The sequence below is a fragment of the Petaurus breviceps genome, unplaced genomic scaffold, assembly GCF_028583685.1.
Source record: "Petaurus breviceps papuanus isolate PSGF00001 unplaced genomic scaffold, PetGlider_PUasm1.0 90845, whole genome shotgun sequence".
NCBI lineage: Eukaryota > Metazoa > Chordata > Mammalia > Diprotodontia > Petauridae > Petaurus > Petaurus breviceps.
This window is the reverse complement of record NW_027187359.1, coordinates 22,502,116-22,525,452: the sequence shown is the minus strand read 5'-3', so window position 1 is coordinate 22,525,452 and position 23,337 is coordinate 22,502,116. Positions and strand designations below refer to the sequence as shown.

General features: G+C 40.9%; 1 protein-coding gene across 3 annotated transcripts in view; it reads right to left on the bottom strand.

Moving 5' to 3' along the window:
* The window catches only part of PLCG2 (phospholipase C gamma 2), a 164,432-nt gene that overhangs the window by 68,447 nt on the left and 72,648 nt on the right, over positions 1-23,337 (bottom strand). For 2 of the 3 annotated variants that reach the window (XM_069072238.1, XM_069072239.1), the window contains 4 exons: positions 14,439-14,523; positions 12,879-12,962; positions 4,907-4,950; positions 3,549-3,621 (listed from right to left, as the gene is read on the bottom strand). In XM_069072238.1, coding sequence (XP_068928339.1) covers positions 3,549-3,621; positions 4,907-4,950; positions 12,879-12,962; positions 14,439-14,523 — 286 coding nt within the window. Of the gene's footprint in view, positions 1-3,548; positions 3,622-4,906; positions 4,951-10,072; positions 10,515-12,878; positions 12,963-14,438; positions 14,524-23,337 lie in introns of those variants that run through there. The other variant, XM_069072240.1, reaches the window with a different exon arrangement.

Here is a 23,337-nt window from a genome sequence, read left to right as displayed (position 1 = left end):
ACTTCTAGGGGCTGGGGTTTTGTTTTGTTTTGTTTTTAAAATCTGCAATTTCTCCAGTGAATAGAGCACTGGCCCTGGAGTCAGGAGGACCTGAGTTCAAATTTGGCCTCAGACACTTAACACAAAAACTAGCCCTATGACCCTGGGCAAATCACTTAACCCCAATTGCCCTCCAAAAAAAAAAAGCAAAAAAAAAAATCTCCAATTTCCAGATGAGGAAATGGAGACCCAGAAGCTTAAGTGCATGGGTAGTAGTCACAGGGAGAATAATTGCCTGAGCTAGAATGCAAACCTAGGCCTGGTTGTGACTCCAAATCCAGTACTCACCATGTTGCCTAGAGATGCATCAAGACTAACTCCTCTCCTTCGGAGAGCTCCATAGAGTCTAACTCCTCAATTTACACATGGGGAAGCTAAAATTCAGCAACTTACCCAAGATCCCACTGGAGCCAGGATTTGAACCCCTGAACTCTGACTCATGTTGTGCATGGATAACATTTTGGGACAGAACCTACAATTTCATTGTTCTAGGTTGCCCCTCCTCAGAGGTCTTCAAGAAGGGTTTACACGACCACTTGTTGGGTATATTACAGTCAGGATTCCTTTCACTTGTGGGGTAGATTTGGTGGTCAATGATTTCCCTACCAGCTCTCAAATTCTATGATTCTATGAATCTGTAAAACTTCCTCTACCAAAACAGATCACCAATCACACCACAAGTTAGTCTCAGAGAGGTTGGGTAACATGTCCAGGACCACACATTTTGGAATCCCAGGCTTTCCTTTAAGACTCAGCTGACATGCTGCCTTCTGCAGAGGGGCTTTCCCAGTATCCCTACATAACTCTTACCTCGTATATATCTAAGACATATAAATTTATATACAAGCTATCTTTCCTATTCAAAGGCTGCCTTTATTGAAAAGAGCTCGATTTTTGAGGGGACATCCCCAGAGCTTAATACAATGACTGGCAGAATACTTAATAAATGCCTGTGGATATGTCAAAGGTAGAACTTGAATCCAGGGCCTGTGGACTTCACAGCTAGCTTTCTATTCCCTATGCCACATTACCTCTCTCTAGGGATGATATTCTATGTCCTAGCTCACATTTTTATGGCAGTTTATATTTTACAAAGCATTTTCCTCACAACAATTCTATAAGGTAGACAGTTTAGTCTGAGTCAACAAATGCTAGAGCTAAGAGGCCCTTAATGACCATCTAACCCAGCTCCCTTCACTCTTCACAGGAAATTGAAACCCAAAGAAGCTGGACCAGCAAATCCCCAAGGTCTTTTCCAGCTCTAACCTCACATGTTCAAATCAATTCATTATATATTTATTCTGCACCTACTATATACAGATCCCCATGCTGAGCCCTAGGTACACAAAAAGCAAAAGGAAAAAATGGCCTGGCTCTTGCCTTTGAAGGAATCTGAAATCTAATGGGTGTAAAGTCGAGACCTGTGTACCAGTAAACATCATATAGGGCCTATACGACAGGTACCTAAGAAGTTCAGGGAGCCCTAAGAGTTCAAAGAGGGAGAAATCACTTTTTTGTAGTTATTCTCATCGAAAGTGGCTCAAAGAGGTAATGACATACATACTTAGGGTATAGAAATCTATCTTACCCTATAGGAAAGACAGAGAAAAAGGGAATAGATAAGGGAGGGGGAAACAGCACTGATAGAAGGGAGAAGGCATTGGGAGATGTGGTAGCAATGGTAGCAAAGGGAGAACATATTGGGAGAGGCAGTAGTGAGAAAAAAAAAGCACTTTTGAAGAGGAACAGGGTGAAAGGAGGGAGAGAGAGTAGGATTCAAGCAGGGAAATAGGATGGAGGGAAACAGGGTGATTAATTATAACTGTGGAAAAAAATTTACAGGAAGTTTCTCTGATAAAAGTCTCATTTCTCAAATACATAGAGAACTGAGTCAAATTTTTTTTTAAAGTCATGACCCAATTGGTAAATGATCAAAGGTTACAAACAGGCAGTTTTCAGACAAAGTAATCAAAGCTATCTGTAGTCATATGAAAAAAATGCTCTACATCATTACTGATTTGAGAAATGCAAATAAAAATAACTCTTATTACCCCACACCTATCAGATTGGTTAATATGACAGAAAAGATAAATGAAAAGTGTTGGAGGGGATATGGGAAAATTAAGACACTAATGCACTGTTGGTAGAGTTGTGAACTGATTCAACCATTCTGGAGAGTAATTTGGATCCATGTCTAAAGGGCTATGAAACCATGCATGCATACCCTTTCACCTAGCAATACTAATACTAGGTCTATATCTTAAAAACATAAAAAACAAAAAAAAGGAAAAAGATCTATATGTACACAAATAATTTATAGCAGCCCTTTTAGTAGTGGCAATGAATTGGAAATTGAGGGGATGCCCATCCTGAACTGGAGAATGGCTGAACAAGTTGTGCTATATGATTGTGATGGAAAACTATTGTACTATGAGAAATGATGAGTTGGATGCTCTCAGAAAACCTGGGAAGACTTAAATGAACTGATGCAAAATGAAATGAGCAGACCCAAAACACGTACACAGTAACAGCAACACTGTACAATGATCAACTGTGAATGACTTAGCTATTCTCAGCAAAACGATGATCCAAGAGAATTCCAAAGGACTTAAGATGAAAAATGCTATCCATCTCCAGAGAAATATACCGTTCCTCATTTTTTTTGGTCTGTTTTCCTTCGCAACATGATTAGTACGGAAATATGTTTTGCATGACTGTACATCTATAACCTATATCAAACTGACTGCCCTCTCAATAACAGGGGACAGCAGGGAGAGAGGGGGGCAAGGAAAGAATATAGAACTCAAAAAAAAAGAATGTTAAAAATTGTTTTTACATGGAATTTGGGGAAAAATATTAAATTAAAAAGAAAAAAAATATAGGGCTACGTAAGCATGCTTATAAACAGAAGGGAAGGAACCAGTATAGAGGGAGAGATTAATGATGAGAAGAGATAACTTATAAAGCAAGTTCCCTGCAGACACAGGAAGGGGTGGGACATCAAGGGCACAAAACAGAGAGATTAACCTTGTCCAAAAGAAGGGTTACTTCATCCTCTGAGCTTGGCACCAAAGGACAGATGACAGGTAAAGAAACAGACCTTTTGAAGTACTAGAAAATGGGAAGTGAAGGAGCTTGTGATTAATGACCTTCTCTGTAATGTAGGAGGTGAGACCATGAAGGGACAGAGAAGGTATGTCTCTCCTCCTGGACAGACAGAAGGAGGTTCAAAACGGCCTCCACTAAAGGTGATAGGGTGTCAATCAAAGGTAAATTGAGTTAACTGCCATTCAACACTGAGGTAATACTGATGAGATAATCTGCCCAAGGTCACACAGAGGCAATGCCTCTGGCTCCCAGTTCTTGGTTCTTTCTACCGTGACCTGCTTCACTTTAACCCAACACTCAGCTCCTCAGAGTCATGAGATGCCCTCCGTAAACAGGATTTCACTATATGATGCCTCACCCCAGGCTCATCCAGAGACTAGTTCCTTTTCTTCTCTTCTTACCTGCTGTTCATGCAGCAGAAACCTCTGGAAGTCATGCAGATGAACGGCAGATGCATCTGGCCGATCTGTATTTCTACCAGCAGAGAAAAAAAAGAGACAAGATGTTTAGAGAGAGACTCCTTCCCACAGAGGACAATAACAATAGATTCCATCAAATAGAGATTTAATATCTTGGTGAGGAAACTGTCCAAGCACACGTCTGAAAGTTAACTTCCCTGCCCAGGGAACAGGTGGCTTGGTGAGACTATTCTTTCTGCATGTAAAAAACAGAAACCTTTCATTTGCCAAAAGGGAAAACTACTATTCAGACCAATAGGTTATAACCCAATGTCATCCCTGGGTGTGAATGCATGTATGCCAATTAAACAAAGAAGATCCCTTGGTTCAGATTTCACAGGAACAAAGCTGGACCGGAAGACCATTTATACAACAAAAATCTGGCATTAGGGAATGACTATTCTGAGAGAATGGGGAGGATTTTGCAAGAAGACTATAAATAAACAATTTTCCTTAAGATTTGCATGGGGAAGGGGAGGGTCTTTTCTGTTTGAAAACCGATGGAAGAAAGAATTTGCCGATGCCTCCCTGTATTTCCCCTTTATTAACAAATCAGAATAAACAAAAATGCAGTTAGGGGATGCTGTGCTAGAATGGAAGTTGGCCTCAGACACTTAATATCTGTGAAGTCACTTAACCATTGCCTACCTCAGTTTCCTTAACTGTAAATTGAGAATAATAACACCCACCTCCCAGGGTTGTTGTGAGGTTCAAATGAAATATTACTTGTAAAGCATTTAGCACAATGCATTGCACATAGTAGGCTCTTAAATTCTTATTTCCTTTCTTCTAATTGAAGTGTTTAATCGCCCAAAGAACTTACTTTCTTTATCAGTTAATTTTGTTACCAATTATTTTGATTTGGTAAACCTGACAGCTTCATTACAATGGAATGATATAAAAACAGATTTTGTAGGTTTGGAGTTTTTAACTTATAAGTGCTGAAGATATTCACTCTAGGTAGGCATGTACCTACCAGTTCCAATTAGTTAAGAGTTTCCTTGGGCATGAAGTATACTTAAAAACATTCCAAATGTCCACAGAAGAGTTGTGTCTATTCTCATCAATAACACAATTGATCCCTCTGATGAAGAGGAAGGGCTAGCAGTAGCTCCCTATCATTAAACAAATGGCCGCAGCTCACACTGGGGCCTTTACCTTCCTTGAAGTGGGAGCATCCCAATGGAGGGAGACGAGCCTCTGCAGAGCAGAACTGCAGGGTAGGGGTGGAGGGGGAAGGAGCATACCCAGAACATCTGTAAACCTGACAGACCTGAACAAAGGTTAGAGAGAAGCCTCACCCCAGAATAAACACAGACGAATCTTTTTTGAACTCATCAAGAATCTGAAAAATAAGAGAAAGAAGAGGAAAAGAAAAGGCCACATTAAAAAATGAGTGCTGGTCAATGAGTATTAACATTTTCATCGATTTCTAAATATTTTAACTGGATAATTTCTAACTTTAAAACTGAAGAGAAGATAAACTTCTGCCAATTGGCCTTCCTGTCTTTTCTTTTCTTTTCTTTTTTTGCCTTTTGGAGGGCAATTGGGGTTAAGTAACTTGCCTAAGGTTACACGGCTAGTTTTTTTGTATGGGTGTTAAGTGTCTGAGGCTGGAACCGAACTCAGGTCCTCTGACTCCGGGGCCATAGCTCTTATTCACTGTGCCACCTAGCTGCCCCTCTTCCTGTCTTTTCACAACCTAATAGCATACAGTTTTGATATATTAAGACTAACTCGTGCTCCACCAGGGACCAAGGACCACCAAAATCCTGCTGTTTCTATTGGAATCCAACCAAAACAACACTGAGAGCCTACAGTGTGCATTTAACACCTCCCTCCCCAAGTCCAATTCCTATCCACCCACCTCCTAGCTTCTCCAGAATAAATGGGGGCCCTGGTGTTTGGTACTTTGGAGGAGAAACAAAGGAAGTGATATCTCCTGTTCTCTTAGATAAGTAAAGGAATAATTCATGCCAGAAACAAAGGTATAAACACACACAATACAAGAGAACTGACAGCAGACCAATTCAATTGCTTCTCAGACAACTCACTTCCCTCCTGCTCCTGCTCCTGCCCCTGCCCCTGCCCCTGCCAGGGATCTGGGATCAGAGCAGGAGAATCAAACAATACTCTAAAAAGAAAGTAGCATTGTTCAAATTCACAGTTTGACTTAAGAGTTTGATTAGTTAAGAAAATATGGAGCTTTGACTCCCATAGGCATGTTCTACACACAAGCAAATGAAGACCATTCTTTGGAAAGGATATATCTAATTCAAGGTCAAAACCCATGAGGTAATGGTAAAACTAAATTGTGGGATGTTCTTTTAAATGATTCAGGTCAGTCAGTCAATATACATTTATTAGGTACCTACTATTACCGGTATTGTGCTAAGCACTGGAGATACAAAAGGAGGTGAATGACAGCCCCTGCTTTCCGGAAACTCACAATCTGCTAGAGAGACAAGCAAACACTTATGTATAAACAAGCTACATACAAAATAAATAAGAAATAATTAAAAGAGGGAAAGTACGAGAATTAAGAGAGGTTGGAGAAGGCTTTCCTGCAGAAGATGGATTTTTATTGGAACTAGATGGAGGCCAAGGAAGTCAGTATGTGGGTGAAGATGAGGAGGGAAAATATTCAAGGTGTGGAGGACAGTCAGAAATGCAGCATCTTGTAGTCTTGTTCTTGGAACAGCCAGGAGGCCAGTGTCACTGGCACAAAGAGTACATGGCAGAGAATAAAATGAAAGAAGCCTGGAAAGTGGGGTCGGGGGAAGAGAGGCCTAGCTGTCCCCTGGCACATAGTAGGCACTTAATAAATGTTTACTGATTGATTGAATGCCTCCAACAATAATAAGGAAGTTGGGGGGGGGAAGATTTAGAAGGAAAGATAACGAGTTCAGTTTGGGACATTTTGAGTTTAAGATGTCTACAGGACATCTAGTTAGAGATATCTGACAGGCAATTGGAAATGCAAAACTGTAGGTCTGCAGAAAGGTTGGAGCAGGATAGGGAGATGTGAGAATCATAAGCATAGAGATGATAACTAATTTCATAAGAGCTGATGAGATCATCAAGTGAAGTAGTATAAAGAAAGAAGACAGCACAGGACAGAGCCCTGTAGGATACCCACAGTTTGTGAGCATGACCTGGATGAGGATCCAGCAAAGGAGATTGAGAAGGCATGGTCAGATAGGCAGGAGAAGAATCAGGAGACAGTGGTGTCCCCAAAACCTAGCGAGAAGAGAGTATCCAGGAGAAGAGGGTGATCAACAGTATCAAAGGCTACAGAAAGGTCAAGAAGAATGAGGATTGAGAAAAAGCCATTGGACTTGACAATTAAGAGATCATTGGTAACTTTGGAGACCAAAGCTTTAGTGTAATGATAAGGTCAGAAGTCATAAGAGGAGAGAAAATGGAGGCACCTACCGTGTTTCCCCGATAATAAGACACTGTCTTATTAATTTTTTTGGACAGAAAAACACCAGAGGGCTTATTTTCAGGGGAGGGCTTATTTTAATGAACATTGACAGCAATTTTAATAAACAGGTAAATGTGAACAAAAAAATGTACCTTTATTCAATAAGCAAATCACTGGGGAAGAACAGGTTGACGCGCTCACTGCTGCAGCTCTGATTGGATGCAGCTCGGAGCGCGGCGTGCGTTTCATGGGGGCGGGGAGGGGGCGGTGCATACAGAGGGTACCGTAATGTAGCGTGTAGCACAGGAGATCACCTTCACTACAGTAGCAATCTTAATAGGGCTTATTTTCGGGGGAGGGCTTATTTTAGAGGAATCTTACACAGTAAGGGGAGGGCTTATTTTCGGGATATGTCTTATTATCGGGGAAACACGGTATTATAGATGGCCCTTTCAAGAAGTTTAGTCATAAAAAGCCAAAAAGACACAGGACAACCTTTAGCAGAGATGGAAGGATCCAGTGAGGATTCTTCAAAATGGTGGAGATATGGGCACGTTTTTCGCAGTAGGGAGGGAGAAATTAAAGATAAATGACAGTCGGGATGACAGAGGGGACAATTTGTTGGAGGAGATAGGATGGAATTCGATGACTTGAACTAGCAGAGGGGTTAGTCTTTGGAGGAGTAAGCCTACTTCATCATGTGAGACAGGGGTGAAGGAGGAGAAAGTGGCAGAAGGCAGCTGAGAGACAGGAGATGAGGAAGAGAGAAGAAGAGGGAGCTCACAGAGTATGGCCTCATTTTTTTCTGTGAAAGATGACCAAGGATCTCATCTGAGAGAGTGGAGGGAAGGGAGAGCCACAGAAAGTTTGAGGAGGGATAAAAAGGTTTGGAAAAGCCACTGTGAGAGTGGAATAATGATTTGGTAAGGTAGGTATAATGGGATTGTCTAGCAGCAGTGAGGGGCCAGTTGAGGCTATGTAACATAAACTGGTAGCAGAACTGGTCAAAACAGATGTGTGACTTTTTCTACCTTTGTTCAGCAGCACATCTGTTGGCGTGAAGGTCCTGAACAGTGGAAAGGATCCAAAGCTAAGGGGCAGTGTGAGGTGTGGTCAAGAAGCCATGGTTCTAGGGGCGGCTAGGTGGTACAGTGAATAGAGCACTGGCCCTGCAGTCAGGAGGACCTGAGTTCAAATCCAGCCTCAGACACTTGATGCACTTACTAGCCGTGTGACTTTGGGCAAGTCACAACCCCAATTGCCCTCCAAAAAACAAATAAAAAAAGAAGAAGAATCCATGGTTCTAATTCCAGCTCCTCTACTACCACTTCCTAACCCCAGGCTTCCATTTTCTTCTCTGTAAGGTAAGCGCTTTGGACTAGAAAATCCCTAAGGTCTTTTCCCAAATTTACATTTCAACAACTGGCATATAGGGGAAAAAATACTGAGGCAATACACACTCACAATTCTGTCTCATTTCTAAATTTGCTTGAAGAGAACAATATGAAGGGAGAAACAGAGATGCCTAAAAAATTCTTAGGGCAATGGCATGGCCTAGACACAGCTGTCTCACAAATGTCACTATATAATACCACAGAAAATGCAGAAAAACACACCAGTGATAACAGGGGTAGGGCAGAAAAAGCAGCAGAAAAAGTGTTAACCTTAGAGTACAAAGACCTGGGTGTATATGCCAGGTCTATTCCCTACGCAACTTTGAACAAGTCATTTAACCTTTGTGGGCCTTAGGTTTCCAATCTGCAAAATTAAAAGGCTGGCCTATCCTGTATTATTAATAATGATGATAATAATAGCAGCTCCCATTTCCAAAACACTTCACCATTTGCAACGTTCTTCTTTACCAGAGTCCTGTGAAGTAAGAAATGTACTATTATTACCATTTTACAGATAAAGAAACTCGGGCCCAGAGAAGTAAAGTAATTTGCTCAAAGTCACATCACTAATGAGCAGCAGGGCTGGGATTCAAACCAGATCTTCTCACTCCAAACATAGTAATCTTCTTCTTATGCTATGACTGCCTCTCCCAACAGTTAAGTTGTGCTTTGTGAGTAAGGTAGGCCCAGCTGGACACTCTCACAAATATTTTAGGGGGAGATCTCAGCCACTGAACTGAAAACTACTTTCCACCTCTAGAAGGCACAAGCAAAGTATAACCTTCTTCCATAAACACATCAGAATTGTAGAATCTCTATTTTAATTTGGGCACTAGGCCTTCAAAGGTACTAGGGGAGCCCTTCAGGGATTAATGAAGCTTTCAGATGAGATTAAGTTACATTAAGAGTAGCAGAAATCCTGTGAGCATCTGTTTCTGGGACTGTTGGGAAGGGACAGGTCTGTATTACACTACAATGAAACCTCATAAATTCACAGCCCAATTAAATAAACATTTACAATACCAAAGCATTCTTTCTCCTAAGATTCTTACGGGTCTAAGTAAAAGGGACCTAGTCTAAAACATCAGCCAACTTGACATATTTAAGGCTCAAAGAATTAGGTTCCTTCCAGGTTTCTAAAATTGGGGGGGCTAGCAATTAATTTTTATAATACATTAGCTATTTTTCCTCAATGCCTGTGACACAGTATTGTGGAATGTGGGCTGATTGCAAATTGCAATGTTTTTCAAATCCTTGCCTCTAGTTACTTACAAGTACCCACTTAGATCTTACTTTAGATCTTGTTTGTAAGTAATCAAACATTTCTTTTAAAAGCCCTCTCCTATCAGGTTTCTCATTAAGTCACTGTAACCTTGCTCCCAGTCTTCTGAAATAGAGAGTTTTACTGTTATATTCCATTATAGAAATACCTCCAAGAAATTCAAATGTAGAGATTCCTGAATCACATTGCTGTGACCTGCTCAGTCAAGCCTGGGGATATGAAGCAGGGCCAATACTACCCAGCCAAACCTGTCTCTCTCCCCTAGTTTCTGCAAAATTCAACTGAAACTCAGTATCTCTCCTTGACACATTCATACACACTTTAACTCAATACATGTTGGGGTTTATGGTTCTGATCCACTCACCTGTGGGGCCCTGACAAAAAAAATCAAGGCTGGCCCAGATGTTTCAGGATAGCTCCCACCCTTACATTCCACCAAAAGTTGAGGCAGACAGGTCCCAGAGCCAACTAAGCTCTTGATTACCCTTTCCTTGCTTGTTAGGAACTGCACAGGAAGAGGGATAGGCATGATGAAACTGGGACATGCAAACACTGAGGTTAGATATTTACAAGGAAGAAAGAATGAAACTATCTGATAAATTTTGGTGTCTGAATTTTGTGAAGACTTTAATTACCCAGGCTTTTCTTTTCACTACATCTCATTAAAGAAACCATACTGGAGAACCTCTGTGGCTATAATTACCTGGACCTGGACTAGGCTGCCCTGCTCAGACACATTAGGAAAGAGGAGGGCAACCAGGATGGTGAAGTGAAGGACCCTGAAACCATGCTATATGAGGATCAGCTGAAAGAATTAGGGCTGCTTAAACGAGGGAAGACATGTCTGGGACTAGAAGACAATTAATACCATAATATCTATATTCAAGTATTTGAAGGATTGATTCCCCTCAATCTGAGATATTAGACTTGTTTTGCTTGGCCCCAAAGGGTCAGAGTGGAGGATAAAAAGAAGCAGTTTAACCATTCAAGCTGTGCATCAGTGGAATGGGCTGTTTTAGAAAGTGGTGAGCAAAGAATATCAAAATACATATTTACACATATATGTAAATATTATATTATATATTTGTGCCTAATGGTAGCCATTGAGGGGGAGGGAAGAAAAAAGAAGAAAAAATTCACATGATAATTTTGTTGTATATTTGAAAGGAATACAAAGGTATACATGGTAGATTTTCTGGTTTGTGTACAATTGCTTTTTTATTGTACTGTTATGGAAATGCTTGTTTTATTCCATAAATTAAAAATAAAATTCAAAAAATAATAAAATAAAATTACATTTAAAAAAAGAAAGCAGTGAGAAGCCCCTCTTTGCAGGTCTTCAACCAAAGACTAGATGATCATTTGGCATGACATTGTAAGGCAAAGATGCCCTATTGCTACCCAACAGACTCCAGCATATGACCTAAATCAGATTAAAATGTAACTGAAAAATATTTAATAAAAGAAATAAAAAAACAGTAGAATGTAGATAATGTTAATATGTGGTTTTTTCTAAGTCACTATTCAGTTTGCAGGGATTCTGAGGTATGGTTTAGCGGCCCCATTTCTATTTGAGTTTGAGACCACTGTATTAGGGCAAACTCCAGTTCAGGTCCAGGCTGTACTAAATCATGTCTGAGGTTATCCTTCTGTGATTCTTAAGTTTGCTTTTACTCTATCCTTTAAGAAAAAAGAGAGAGAGAAAAATGTGTTAAGTAACTAAATCTATCAACAGTTAGGAGAAGCCTATTTACCTACTTAAGAGAACCCAAGTGTCCCTTTCCAGACAAAGGGTGTGAACAGAGAACAGCTTCACTTAAGGCGTTACTTTGATGATTTACAATGATAAATAATTATCATTTTTTTCATTAACCAGGACCTCAGTCACACATGGATAACTCTCCAATTTTTCTTGTATATATCTTTTTATATACTGTTTTACATTGTTTAAGGACCTTAAAAGACCAGGTGATCCAGTAGTCCTTAACCTGGGTTCCATAAATATCATATGTACATATATTTATATATATATATATATATATATATATATGCATACATATACATATATAGATAGATTTTTTTAAAGCAGTTGGGGTTAAGTAACTTGCCCAAGGTTACACAGCCAGTTTTTTTGTGTGGGTGTTAAGTATCTGAGGCCAGAAACAATCCCAGGTCCTCCCGACTCTGGGGCCAGGCGCTTACTCACTGTGCCACCTAGCCGCCCCTATAGGTAGATTTTTATATCTGTATTCTAACAGTGCCTTATTTTGTAATCCTATGGATTTTGTTTTATACACTTAAAAATTATTATTCTGAGAAGGGGTCCATAGGCTTTTCCAGACTGACTGCCAAAGGACACAAAAAAGAGCCTCTACTCTATCCACGCCTTCCACTGTGCTCTCTAGAATACTTGTTCCATATGTAACAAACTAGCTTTCATGTTAAATCCTTTCCTTTCATCTTCTGACTCTCACTGAGACCTGGTTTTCTCCAGATGACCCAGTCTGTCTGGCCTCCCTTTCCAGCAGTACTCTCATTATCCCTCAACTCACTGGTTGAGGTGGGAGAGTCAGCATTCTCCTTGTTCCCTACTGTTACTTCTAAACCCATCCTCTACCACCAGCATTCCAAAAAAGGCAAAAAAAAAAGAAGTGATTTAGCCTTGGTCAAACAGAGCCCTTATATGGCCAAGGAAGGACTGATTCCAAAGCAAGCCCTCTAACCATTAGGCCACGTAACCTCTCCTGTAAACACATGTCTAGCTGTATATCTGTCTACATAACATATATCACATGTGCATACACACACATACACATAAATTTTCTTAAACAGAACCAACTACTATTTTTACAAACAATGTCCATCATCCTTTTACTAAGTCCAACAGGCCTGCACCTCACATTATTGACTAGCAGCACAATGCTAATACCCCATCATCAGCCTGGGGAAATAAAGTTTCACCAAGTGCACAAAGGAGCCTCAGGTCACCTGACTCTCTTTGTTCAACCTCTATCTGCAGCGCCTAGCCCAGACCAACCCTGCCCCAACTCAGGCAGTCCTCACTCCATGCCTTCAAACAAAAAGGATGAAAAAAAAAACCAACCCAGATAATTTAAAATGAGAATTAAGAGAAAACATAACGTGATCATTCCGATAATGGCTGTTCTTACTGATTTCTGTTGCTCAAACATCATCTTTTTGTAGAATAAGTGAAACTGTTCAAAGCTGAGTTCATCCTTGTAGGCACCTATTTCCTGTGAAAGAAGAACAATAGAAGCCATTAGTCCAGATCCCACCTCAAACACAACTCCCCTGTACCCTGACAGCAAAGCTTAGCTTACAGTGTGTCAGTGACTATAGTCACACCCAACCAGCATGCCAGTGCTGGACCTTCCCCTAGCATTAATGGGCAGGAGAGAAGCTGACAACTGCTCCTGGGGGAAGAATCTGGGGAGGGGCTATACTCATGGCTTGGCCTCTCCAGGGCCTACAGCTTAGAAGGCTGCAGACATCAGTTATGAGGAGGTACATCTCTCCTGCCTGAGAGAGGAAATTGTTCCTGGAGTCCTTTGATCAACTCGAATTTAATTCAATTATCATGTATTGATTAGACATCTACTAAATGCCAGGCACTACAGTAGACACTGGGGATATAAAGACAAATGAAACAGTCCCTACCCACAATGAGTTCATGTTCTGCTAGGGTGAAGAGAAAACATGAGCACAGAGAAGTAAATACTAAACATATTTGACGTAAATACAAAATAGTTTTTATGAAAGGAGAATGAAAATTAGGAAGGGCCTCTTACAGGAGGTAGCATTTGAGACAAACCTCAAAAAGAGAATAGGGAGGGGGCAGCATTCCAAGCAGAGGAAATAGGACAAAATCATGGACATGGAAAATGCAATATCATGTATGGGAAACAACAGTAGGCCAGTTTGCTGGCCAGCAGAGTGTCTGACATGAGAATTAGTGTTGTGTAATCACCTAGAAAGAGTGTCAGGAGTCAAATTATACAGGGTTTTCAATGCCAAAAGGAGAGAAGTTTGTATTTTATCCTATCAGCAATAGAGAGACACTGAAGATTCCCAAGCACAGGAACGATATGGGCAGATCTGTGTTTTAAGAACATCAGTTAGGCAACTGAGTAAAGGATGGGCTTCAGAGAGGAGAGAGTGGCTGCAGGGATACCAGTTAGAAGGCTACTCGGTTGCTCTTATGTGTGACAGAACCTCCATGGCTGAGCTCATGTTGCTAAAAATAAATGTCCATTGAGATCAGCTCTGACGCTGGCACTTTGAAGAATTAGATAAGAAAGCTCAGTCTCACTGGCTGCATGCCCCTCATGGCTGCACAGGTATAGTAATGCTTTCTTCATTATTTCATTGCTTTCAAAAGAATGTTTTTGCAAAGGCTAAAGCAAATCAGGACCAGAATGCTGGCCATAATAGACCAGGAAAGGGGGAAATAGGCCCTGTCTGAGAAGTCCAGGTCAAAGCAGTCCAGTGACCACTGCCCACAAAGCAAATTACCCACCTCTGAAGTTTCTCTGAGGCACTTCAGGGCAGAAAGATAATAAATCAAGAGCTAAAGAAGCCTTTTATTTTGCTTCACAAACATTTTGAGTGAGTGCTTAGCCAAGTTCTCTGGAAGCAGGAGTAGGAGGGTCACCCCAGGCAAAGTATTCCCCTCAAGTTCAGCAAATTGGAAAGGCAGCTCCATAACTCACCAGGAATTTGTCCTTCAGGAACTTGGCGCTGCTAACTTTGAAGTTTACTAAAGGAAGAATGGTCTTCAGTTCTCTGAAGCTGATACTGAAAAGAAACAGAGGAAAGTACCTTTGTAAGCTTCCCAGTCCCCATCTCCAAGGACAATATTTCACTACTGACACTGACTGACAGTCAAGTTAAGTCTTTACATAACCACTGTATTTGAGCCTTCTCCACAAGGGAAAAATCAGTCAAGAAACTTTCACCAAGTACCTACCATTCACTTTTTCAATTTCCTTACCACACATTCATCTTAGCTCCAGAGTCTACCACTCTATGGAGAACCACTCTCTCTATGATGACCAGTGATCTCTTCATTGTCAAAGTCAATTACCTATTCTCAGGTCTTTTCTTCTAGGATTCATAGCATAACACTTGAACACTTGATCCTTCTTGATCATCTCTTATCTCCCCCAGATTTCAGGGCATTACATGGTTCTCCTACCTGACCGCTATGTCTCCGTCTTCCTTTGATGGTTCATCATCTTTTTCATGATCCCTATGTGTGGTAGCTCCCAAATCTTTCACCTGGACCTTGTTTCTTGATTCATGTTTTCCTTTAGTGTTCTGATTTGGCCCCAGGGATTCAAATATTAACTTAATGTAACTGTCTCTAGCCAGAATCTCTCACTTGACTTCCTGACCTACATCTCCAACTATCTGTAGGACCTTGTGTGTCATATTAGCATAGTAGTGGCATTGTCATTTCTTATGGTAAATACTGTTCCTTCACATTAATATACCACAGTATGTTCAGCCATTTCCCAACTCATGTAAAATTGCTTTGTTTCCAATTTTGTCACCACTAAGAATACTCCAAGGAAAACAGGTTATATATGGGACCTTTCTATCATTGACTTCTTGAAGTGGATATGTGCCCTAGCATAGCTCTATCAGTTACTAGGTATAAACAAAGCAAAGAAACCAAAACCAAGAGAACAATACATATGATGACCATAATGATCTATATGAAAATATCAATAAAAACAGCTAAGCTCAGATTAACTGCAATGAAAAGACATGGTCCCATTTAAGGTTCTTTAAAAAAAAAAGTTAAATTAATCTTTATCAATACTTTTTGTTTTTTCCATTACAGTATTTCTGAATACATAGCTCCCTCACCATGAGCCCCTCCCTTATAACAAAGAAAAATAGTTAAATAAAACAGATAATGTATTAGCATCCTATCTATACCCATCATCCCTTACTCCCTATCAAAAGGAGTCTTATCTTTGAGACTAAGATTAATCATTAAGGTTCTAACTATTCACTATATTACCTTTGATGTACAGTCAAGAGGGCACTGAATTTGGAGTGAGGAGACCTGAGTTTGATTCTTGGTTCTGTTACTACTTCTGTGATGAGCTTGGACCCTTCATGTCTTTGGGACTTAATTTACTCATCTGAAAAATGAGGAGGATAAGATGTTCTGAAGGGTCTCTTTCTGCTTTAAATCCTAGGATCCTGTAATCCTCACTGTCTAGGCTTCCTGCTGGCTTCTACCCCAGGCTGCCCTGGGCTTTCATGTAGGCTTTCTCCCTAGAGCTGTAAGACCTCAGAGCTGGACCTCATAGAAGAGGGAGCTCACAGGACATTTCACTTAACCACTTATTGGCTAGGGATTCCCTCTGGTAGTATCTCTGAGAAGAGCTCGTCCAGTTTCAGTGCTGATATCGCTGACAACGTAGCATTCACTATTTCACGAAGGGGACCATTTTTATTCTTCTCCTTTTGGACAACTGAGATTTTAAAAACAATTTTTCTTTCTGCTAAGCACAAATCTACCTCCGTGTAATTTTTACCCATTGATTCTAGCTCTGTCCTCTAGAGCAGTAATCTCAAACTCAAAGAAACGGAGTCTACTAATCTGTACACAAGGATCCCTGCAGCTATATATTAACTTAATTTTTAAATGTATTGTTATCTGTGTTTTGCTTAATTTTTATTCATTTTTGTCAAATACTTTCCCAATTGGATTTTAATCTGGTTGAGGAAGTGCTCAGGAGTGTCGTGGGCCATAGTGTTGACTCTGGATTTGACACGTCTTCGTAACTTCCTTCCTTATATTAATGCTTCGGATAACTATCTGCCTTAGTTTTGTAACTCTGTCCTTGTTTTTGGACCAAGCACTCTTATGTCCTCATCCTGTTCCACCGCTGGTCCTGGACTATTTGGAGGATAGATGGGCACAACCCTAGATAAGACTCTGAATTCACTCCATTAAGGTAGAGCAAACTTGTGCTTTCTAGGTAAGACTCTCCCTCCTCTTGGGATACTTTTTTCCTTCTTTTTAAAAGTTTTATTGGTACCTTTTAAAAAAATATTAGTCATTTTTAATACTCCCTTAATGTCCCCCCACAGCAAACTCTCTCTCATAACAAAGAAAAAGGGTCAAGAAAAACCAACTGAAAGGACAGATGGCTAGGTGCTCAGTTACATGGGATGTGGGTCCTTTAATCAACAAACATTTATTATATGCCTGCTCTGGTCCCCTGGATATACAAAAACAAAGTCAAATGTCCCAAACTTCAGGGAATTTATTTTACATTCTAAAGATGAAATGTGATATCCAAGACAGTCGAACCATTTCACAGCTCTACCAATGTTGTATTAGTGTGCCTGTCACCCCATAGCCCCTTACTGAACAAGGGAAGAGGCAATGGTGGTGGGAACTGACTTGTTTTTGTAGATTTTTGTTCAGTTGTGTCCTACTCTTCATGACCTCATTTGGGGCTTTCTTGGCAAAGATATTGGAGTGAATAAAACTGAGGTGAACAGGGTTAAGTGACTTGCCCAGGGTCATGTAGCTAGTACATGTCCGAGGCCAGATTTGAACTGAGGAAGTTGAGTCTTCCTAACTACAGGCCTGGCTCTCTGTCCACTGTGCCATTTAGCATTGCCTCCTTTTTGTAAAAGTAATTGCTGCTCAAGTAATGTAGGGTGAATATACAGAAACTCTGAGAAACAGGGCTATTTCCTTGCAGCTGCTGCCTTATAGGTGAGAATATGGCTTATTTCAGCAGATGCCCTGGACTGAATGGGATGTACTTACCTACAAGGTGAGGACCTGATCAATTCCAGGGCTTCAAAACTGACTCTAGTATGTTTTGTCCCTGTCTCTTGCCTCCTAACCATTCTCCATCCTTCCACCTTTTTATGGACAAACTGTTTTGGTTACTTCAATCATTCTTTGTGTGACGTTGTTTTTAGCTGTAGTTAACCTTCTCTGGAAATGAGTTCCAATTTTTGAATAGTCCCCCCCCTCCCCAGTATGTTATCCAGAACTGAACACAGTACTTTGGGTATGTCCTGGATCTGGTTCTTATAACCACAGCATCTCAGATTTGGAAGAAACTTTAGGACTATCTCGTCTCATGACTAGACAAGAACCCTTATAAGGTATCTCTGATAAGTGGTTATCTAGCTTTGCTTAATAACCTTTCATGAAGAGGAAGTCACTAACCTGTCCAAGGAGCTGAATTCTATTTTTACATGTTTTTTAATCCTCAAATTTTTCCCAATATCTTCCTCTGTAATGTCTACCCAATGCTCCTAGTTCCCTCCTTTAAGGCCAAGAAGAATGAGTCTAATCCAACTTCTATGTAACAGCCGTTCAAATACTTGCAGACAGCTATCTTCATCTCTTTGTCTCTTGCCTCCAGTCCATGCTGGTATTTTCCCAATAACTCCTCACGTGACTTCTACAGTAGCACAGTACTATTGCATTTGGGGCTCAGGTTCATTCCGCCAACTCCAGGTATAGCTTGTGATCTATAATGGCCCAAATTGTACCTACTGGATCTTTCCCCTTCTCCTATTTTAACCCATATGAGTTCTCTCTTGTGATTCTTGTGATCTATAATGGCCCAAACTGTGCCTACTGGATCTTTCCCCTTGTCCCATTTTAACCCATATGAGTTCTCTCTGCCTTTCAGATCTCTATCACTATACTATCTGCTAGAGCCATCTTGATCCCTGTCTTCTTGTAGGTGTTAATAAATCTGCTTTCCTTGGAAGTTTCATCCTTACAAGGCTGGAGCTTTTCTGAAGGAACATAACTGGATTAGCTATGGGTAGGCTCCCAGCCTTCCTTTTGCCTGTTTTCTTTCCTATTCCTATTGACAGTGACTAATGGAGCACTATGCTAATAAGCACCTTGCAAATATTATCTCACCTGATCCTGAAAGCAGGGACCATACTCTGTGTCTTCTTGCATTACTGACTGTGCCCATCACACAATGGTTACTCGGTGAAAGTTTATGGACTGATTTTTCCTTTGCTGAGAAGGCTTAAACATAGTGGTTATGTGAAGACCTAATTTGGCTTGTCTTATGGGGGCAAGGATCACAGAATATTGGAAATATTGAAGAGGGCAAATTTTATAGAGCACATGTCTTCGGTCCAAATCACAGCAGATTCCCTTCACACAATTTAGGGACACCCCAGTCCTGGTTGCCATAACTTAAAGAGATAAGAATGATACAGTAAGGAGGCTAAATTAGCCCGAAAATGCTATTTCTTTATTTATAAATAACTTGTAACCCAAAATGGCATCACAGATTTAGAGCCAGAAGGGACTTTATAGGCTATATAATAACAATTATGTTAATAGTTTCACATTTACATAGTGCTTTAAGGCTTGCAAAGCACTTTACAAATATTATCTCATCTGCCCCCCCCCCCCACAATTCTAGGAAGTAGATGCTAAAATTCTCCCCACTTTGCAGATGAGAAAACTGAGGTGGACAGGTTAAGTCACAGGGTCACACAGCTAGCTAGTAGCTAAAACCTGATTCAAACTCAGGTCTTCCTGACTCCAGATCCAGCACTCTAAGTACTCCCATCTAGTCTAAACCATACATTGTTACACTTTAGGAAACTGAGACATAGGGAAGTTACATGACTTGCTCAGGGTCAAACAGGTAGACGTATCTCCATTACATCATGGTAAGATTCCTCAACGTCCTGACCACCCTCCTCTGAATGTTCTCCAGCAAAATGTGTTGCCCAAAGTCTGACAGGACAGAGCAGCCCCATAATTTCCTTCGTTCTAGATTCTTTGCCTCTCCAAATGCAGCCTGAGACAGCACTGGATGCCAGACAGTGTCACCCTTCTGGCATATATATTAAGTTTGTTAGCAAATGGGAGGTTGGGGCAGGGGGAGCAGAAGAGGTTACCAGCCAGTCACTTCTGTCCAGAGCCCCAGCCTTTCTCTAAATCTCACATGAAAAAGTCACATCTGTTCCTAACATACACCAAGGAGAAAAAGAGGACGGAGTCTTTTGCCTCTATTCTTCAGATAATGTGGAATTTTTTCCCTTGTCAGCAGGCATATTTTAATGCCAATCACATTTTACCTACCAGTATTCAGCTTTTTAAAAATCACAATTATTTTTCTCCTTGGTTCATTATTGCATATCCATTTATTCTTTTCTCTGCACTTCTGACAACATGACCCAACTGCAGCTATGGAATGAAAGAACATAACTTCAAACTAAAGGGGGTCATTTGAGTTGGCCTTTCCTTCTGGCTGGCTAAGGAACAACCAAGGTTAAGGCGCTATTGTTTTACCATCAAACATATCTGGAGACTTTGAGATAAAGTATAAATCTTTTAAAACTCAAATAGCTAAAATATTTCCCACAGGGGTACCTAACACCAGGTCAATCTGTTGGGAGGAGGGGAAGGAGGTGATCTGGATAACAAAACACTGGAACCCAATTCAATCTGTCTTCGCTCTTCAAGAAATAAATCATATCGTAACAAACAGAAACAGGAAGGAAATCATAAAATTCTAGCATCACATAAAGATTATAGCTTTAAAAATTTTCAAAACACCTTAAATACATATATTTTATCACATTTGCTCCTCAAAACTCATGTGAGATAGATGGTATTAATTAACCGTGTTATGGATGAAGATACTGAGGCTAAGAGAGTAAGCGATTTACCCAAGGTCACACAACTTATGTAAGTGCCTGAGGCAGGCTTCAAACCCAGGTTCCCCTAACTCTAGTCCACTGATCATCCCACACTGCCTCATTAACCAATAAGACATCTGTCCTCCTCCTGGCACCTTATTCCTCCACTTTCCATTGGGATTCCTTACCACACTCTACCTGAAAACAGCTGCAAGGCATGAAGCAGCTGCTCCCAAACCCCTTTGTTTCTCCCATTTCAGGGTGAGTTTTTATAGGCCTTAAGATCTGAGCACTCTTCTTTTCCTGAACCTGTCTTTCCTAGTTTCCAACTCAATCAGCTGCCCCCATGAAATGAACTGTTAACAAAATATTGTCATTTCCTCAGAAAACACCTGCCCCCAATGCAACACTAAATTATTCATTTTTGTTTCTGGGTGGAGAAAAAGTGAGGGCTCCCAATTTACAATCACGTTTGGAACAGAAGAAATGTAGTAACATATCCTCTCTCCACTAACAAAGCCATCACTCCAGTTCAGGCCCTCATAACAACTCCTGCCTGGACTTTTACAATAGTCTCCTTGATTGTTCTCTCTGTCTCAAGTCTCTACATACTTCAAACCACATGCAACAGCAGAGGTCTGACCAGATCCCTCCCCTATTCAAACTCTCAGAATATAGAGACCCATAAAAATAAGACAGTAGGGATATTATTCCAGAAACACAAATTTCTTGACTTAGATTTCTGAGTCAATTAGAAGACAACTAAGATGAAAGAACTCAAGTATTTTTTTTAATTCTACAGCACAAGAAAGTCACTTAATGTCCTAATGTCATGGGCAGCTCTCTTAGACTGCAGGGCAGGACAGGAGCAGATCTGCAACAGTAGAAAGGGTCCCTCAGTGAGGGCTCCTCAAGCCACTGAAATCACAAGATAAGAGGTGTGTATTTGTGTACTACTTGACAGCCTACAAAAGCTTTTCATCAAATTCTTATGATCCCACTATTGACTGAGACTATTACTACAAGGCCCTGTTCTTCCTGATCCAGTCAAATCAAGTCAACAATAATCTACTAAACACCTACCAAGGGCTAGGGTCTTAGTCACTGAATGCGTGTGGCTTGAGACAAACTGAAACCTGGCAAAGATCTTAATTTAGAAAGACCAAGGTCACCCCCTGCATCCTGAGCCATTACCAGTCCTCTTGACTTTCGTCTTACCACTGGACTTTGATGACTGTAGAGGAGAGGTTGAGGATGATGACTTTGCCCAGCTCTGCCTCATTTAAATCCAATTTATGAACAAGTCAAGACATCATCCTTGTGATGCCACTGGTCTTCTTTGAGAAGGAAGGGTGAACAACAATAAGCAACACCTGCTACAGCCAGGCACTGTGCTAAGGGCTAGGCATACAAAGAGAGGTGCAAATGGTTCCTGTTCCCAAGGAATTCACAGTCTAATGGAGGAGACATGCAAAAAACTACATACAGAATACACATGCACAGGATAAACTGAAGGAAATCTCAAAGGGAAGGCATTAGCATTGAGGGGAAATGGGAAAGGCTTCTTGCTGAAGATGAGATTTTAGTTGAGGCTTAAAGGAAGCCAAGAGGCAGAGATGAGGTGGGAAAGCACTTAAGGCACAGGGAAAGACATGGACTAAGCAGTTTCATGTAGGAAGAAATGCAAGAAGACTAGTATCACGGGAATGGAAAGTACACGACGAGGAGTGATATGTTAAAACACTGGTAGGGCAGGAAGAGGTAATCAATTTCATGACAACTCAGAGACAGAGAGAATACTGCTGGTTAGGGGTACAGGTGGCAGTCGAAGATAATTGAATGAAGGTGACATTTGAGCTGGGCCCTAAAGAAAAGGTAAGAGATTTTAAAAACGAGATATTTTAGAAGATAAGGGCTCAGAGGTGGTGCCAGAGGAACACTGACCCTGAAAAAGAAAGCTAGAAATAGAGTAGAGAAATATCTTCAGGGGCTAAATGCTGAGGAAAATCCCATGTGATGGTGCCAGTGTGGGAATGCCAAAGCAACAACCCCAAAGCACAATCCTGAGTCACCCAAGGCCAAGAAAAATGCGCCCAGATACCAGAATCTCCCAGTTTTGCTCACAGCTCATGAATCACCTACATAGACAACACAATCATAGAATACAACATCTTTGACCTTAAAGTTGGGGAGGGATGCCAACTGAACTTGTAAATTCCTTGATGTTCCCAAATAATTTGAACAATTCATTGTTCTCTTATAGCTGGCAAGAAATGAAACTTGAAAGCCAAACTGTCTCCCTAATATTGGGAAAATCAGAGCAATATTCCCCCCAGATGAAGAAACAGTTGCTTTCCTCTGGAGCTTTCCAAAGTTCTCCTAGATGGTCCAGCTTAAAGCAGACTGACTACAGAGGAGAAGTCAGGCCTGCTATCCCAAACTCCCTCCCAGGGTGTACCTGAGAGGAAGACCAGCTCTAGCACAACAAGGAGTCAAAGACTACGTGAGGAGACCCTAAGCCCCCAAAGGAGGCTACCTGGACCCTAGAAACACAATACAATGTAAACTCCCTTACAAAAGAAATCCTCTTCTGTTACCAGCAGTGGGATACTGGTATCTAGGCTAGGTCAAAACAAAGTCTTTCCATTATAAAGGGGTCCCCTGGACCATAGGGTCATAGGAATCATAGCTCCAGAACTGGAAGGGGATTCAGATACAATCTAAGGAAATTAAGGCCAAGGGAAGTTAAGTGACTTTCTCAAATTTACACAAGTAGTAAACATTAGTGGTAAGATTTGAATCTAGAAGGGGCGGCCAAGTGGCTCAGCGAGTAAGAGTACCGGCTCCAGTGTTGGGACGACCTGGAGATCAAATCCCGGGCTCAGACACTCAGCACCACACCCAGAAATAACTGGCCGTGTAACCTTGAGCAAGTTA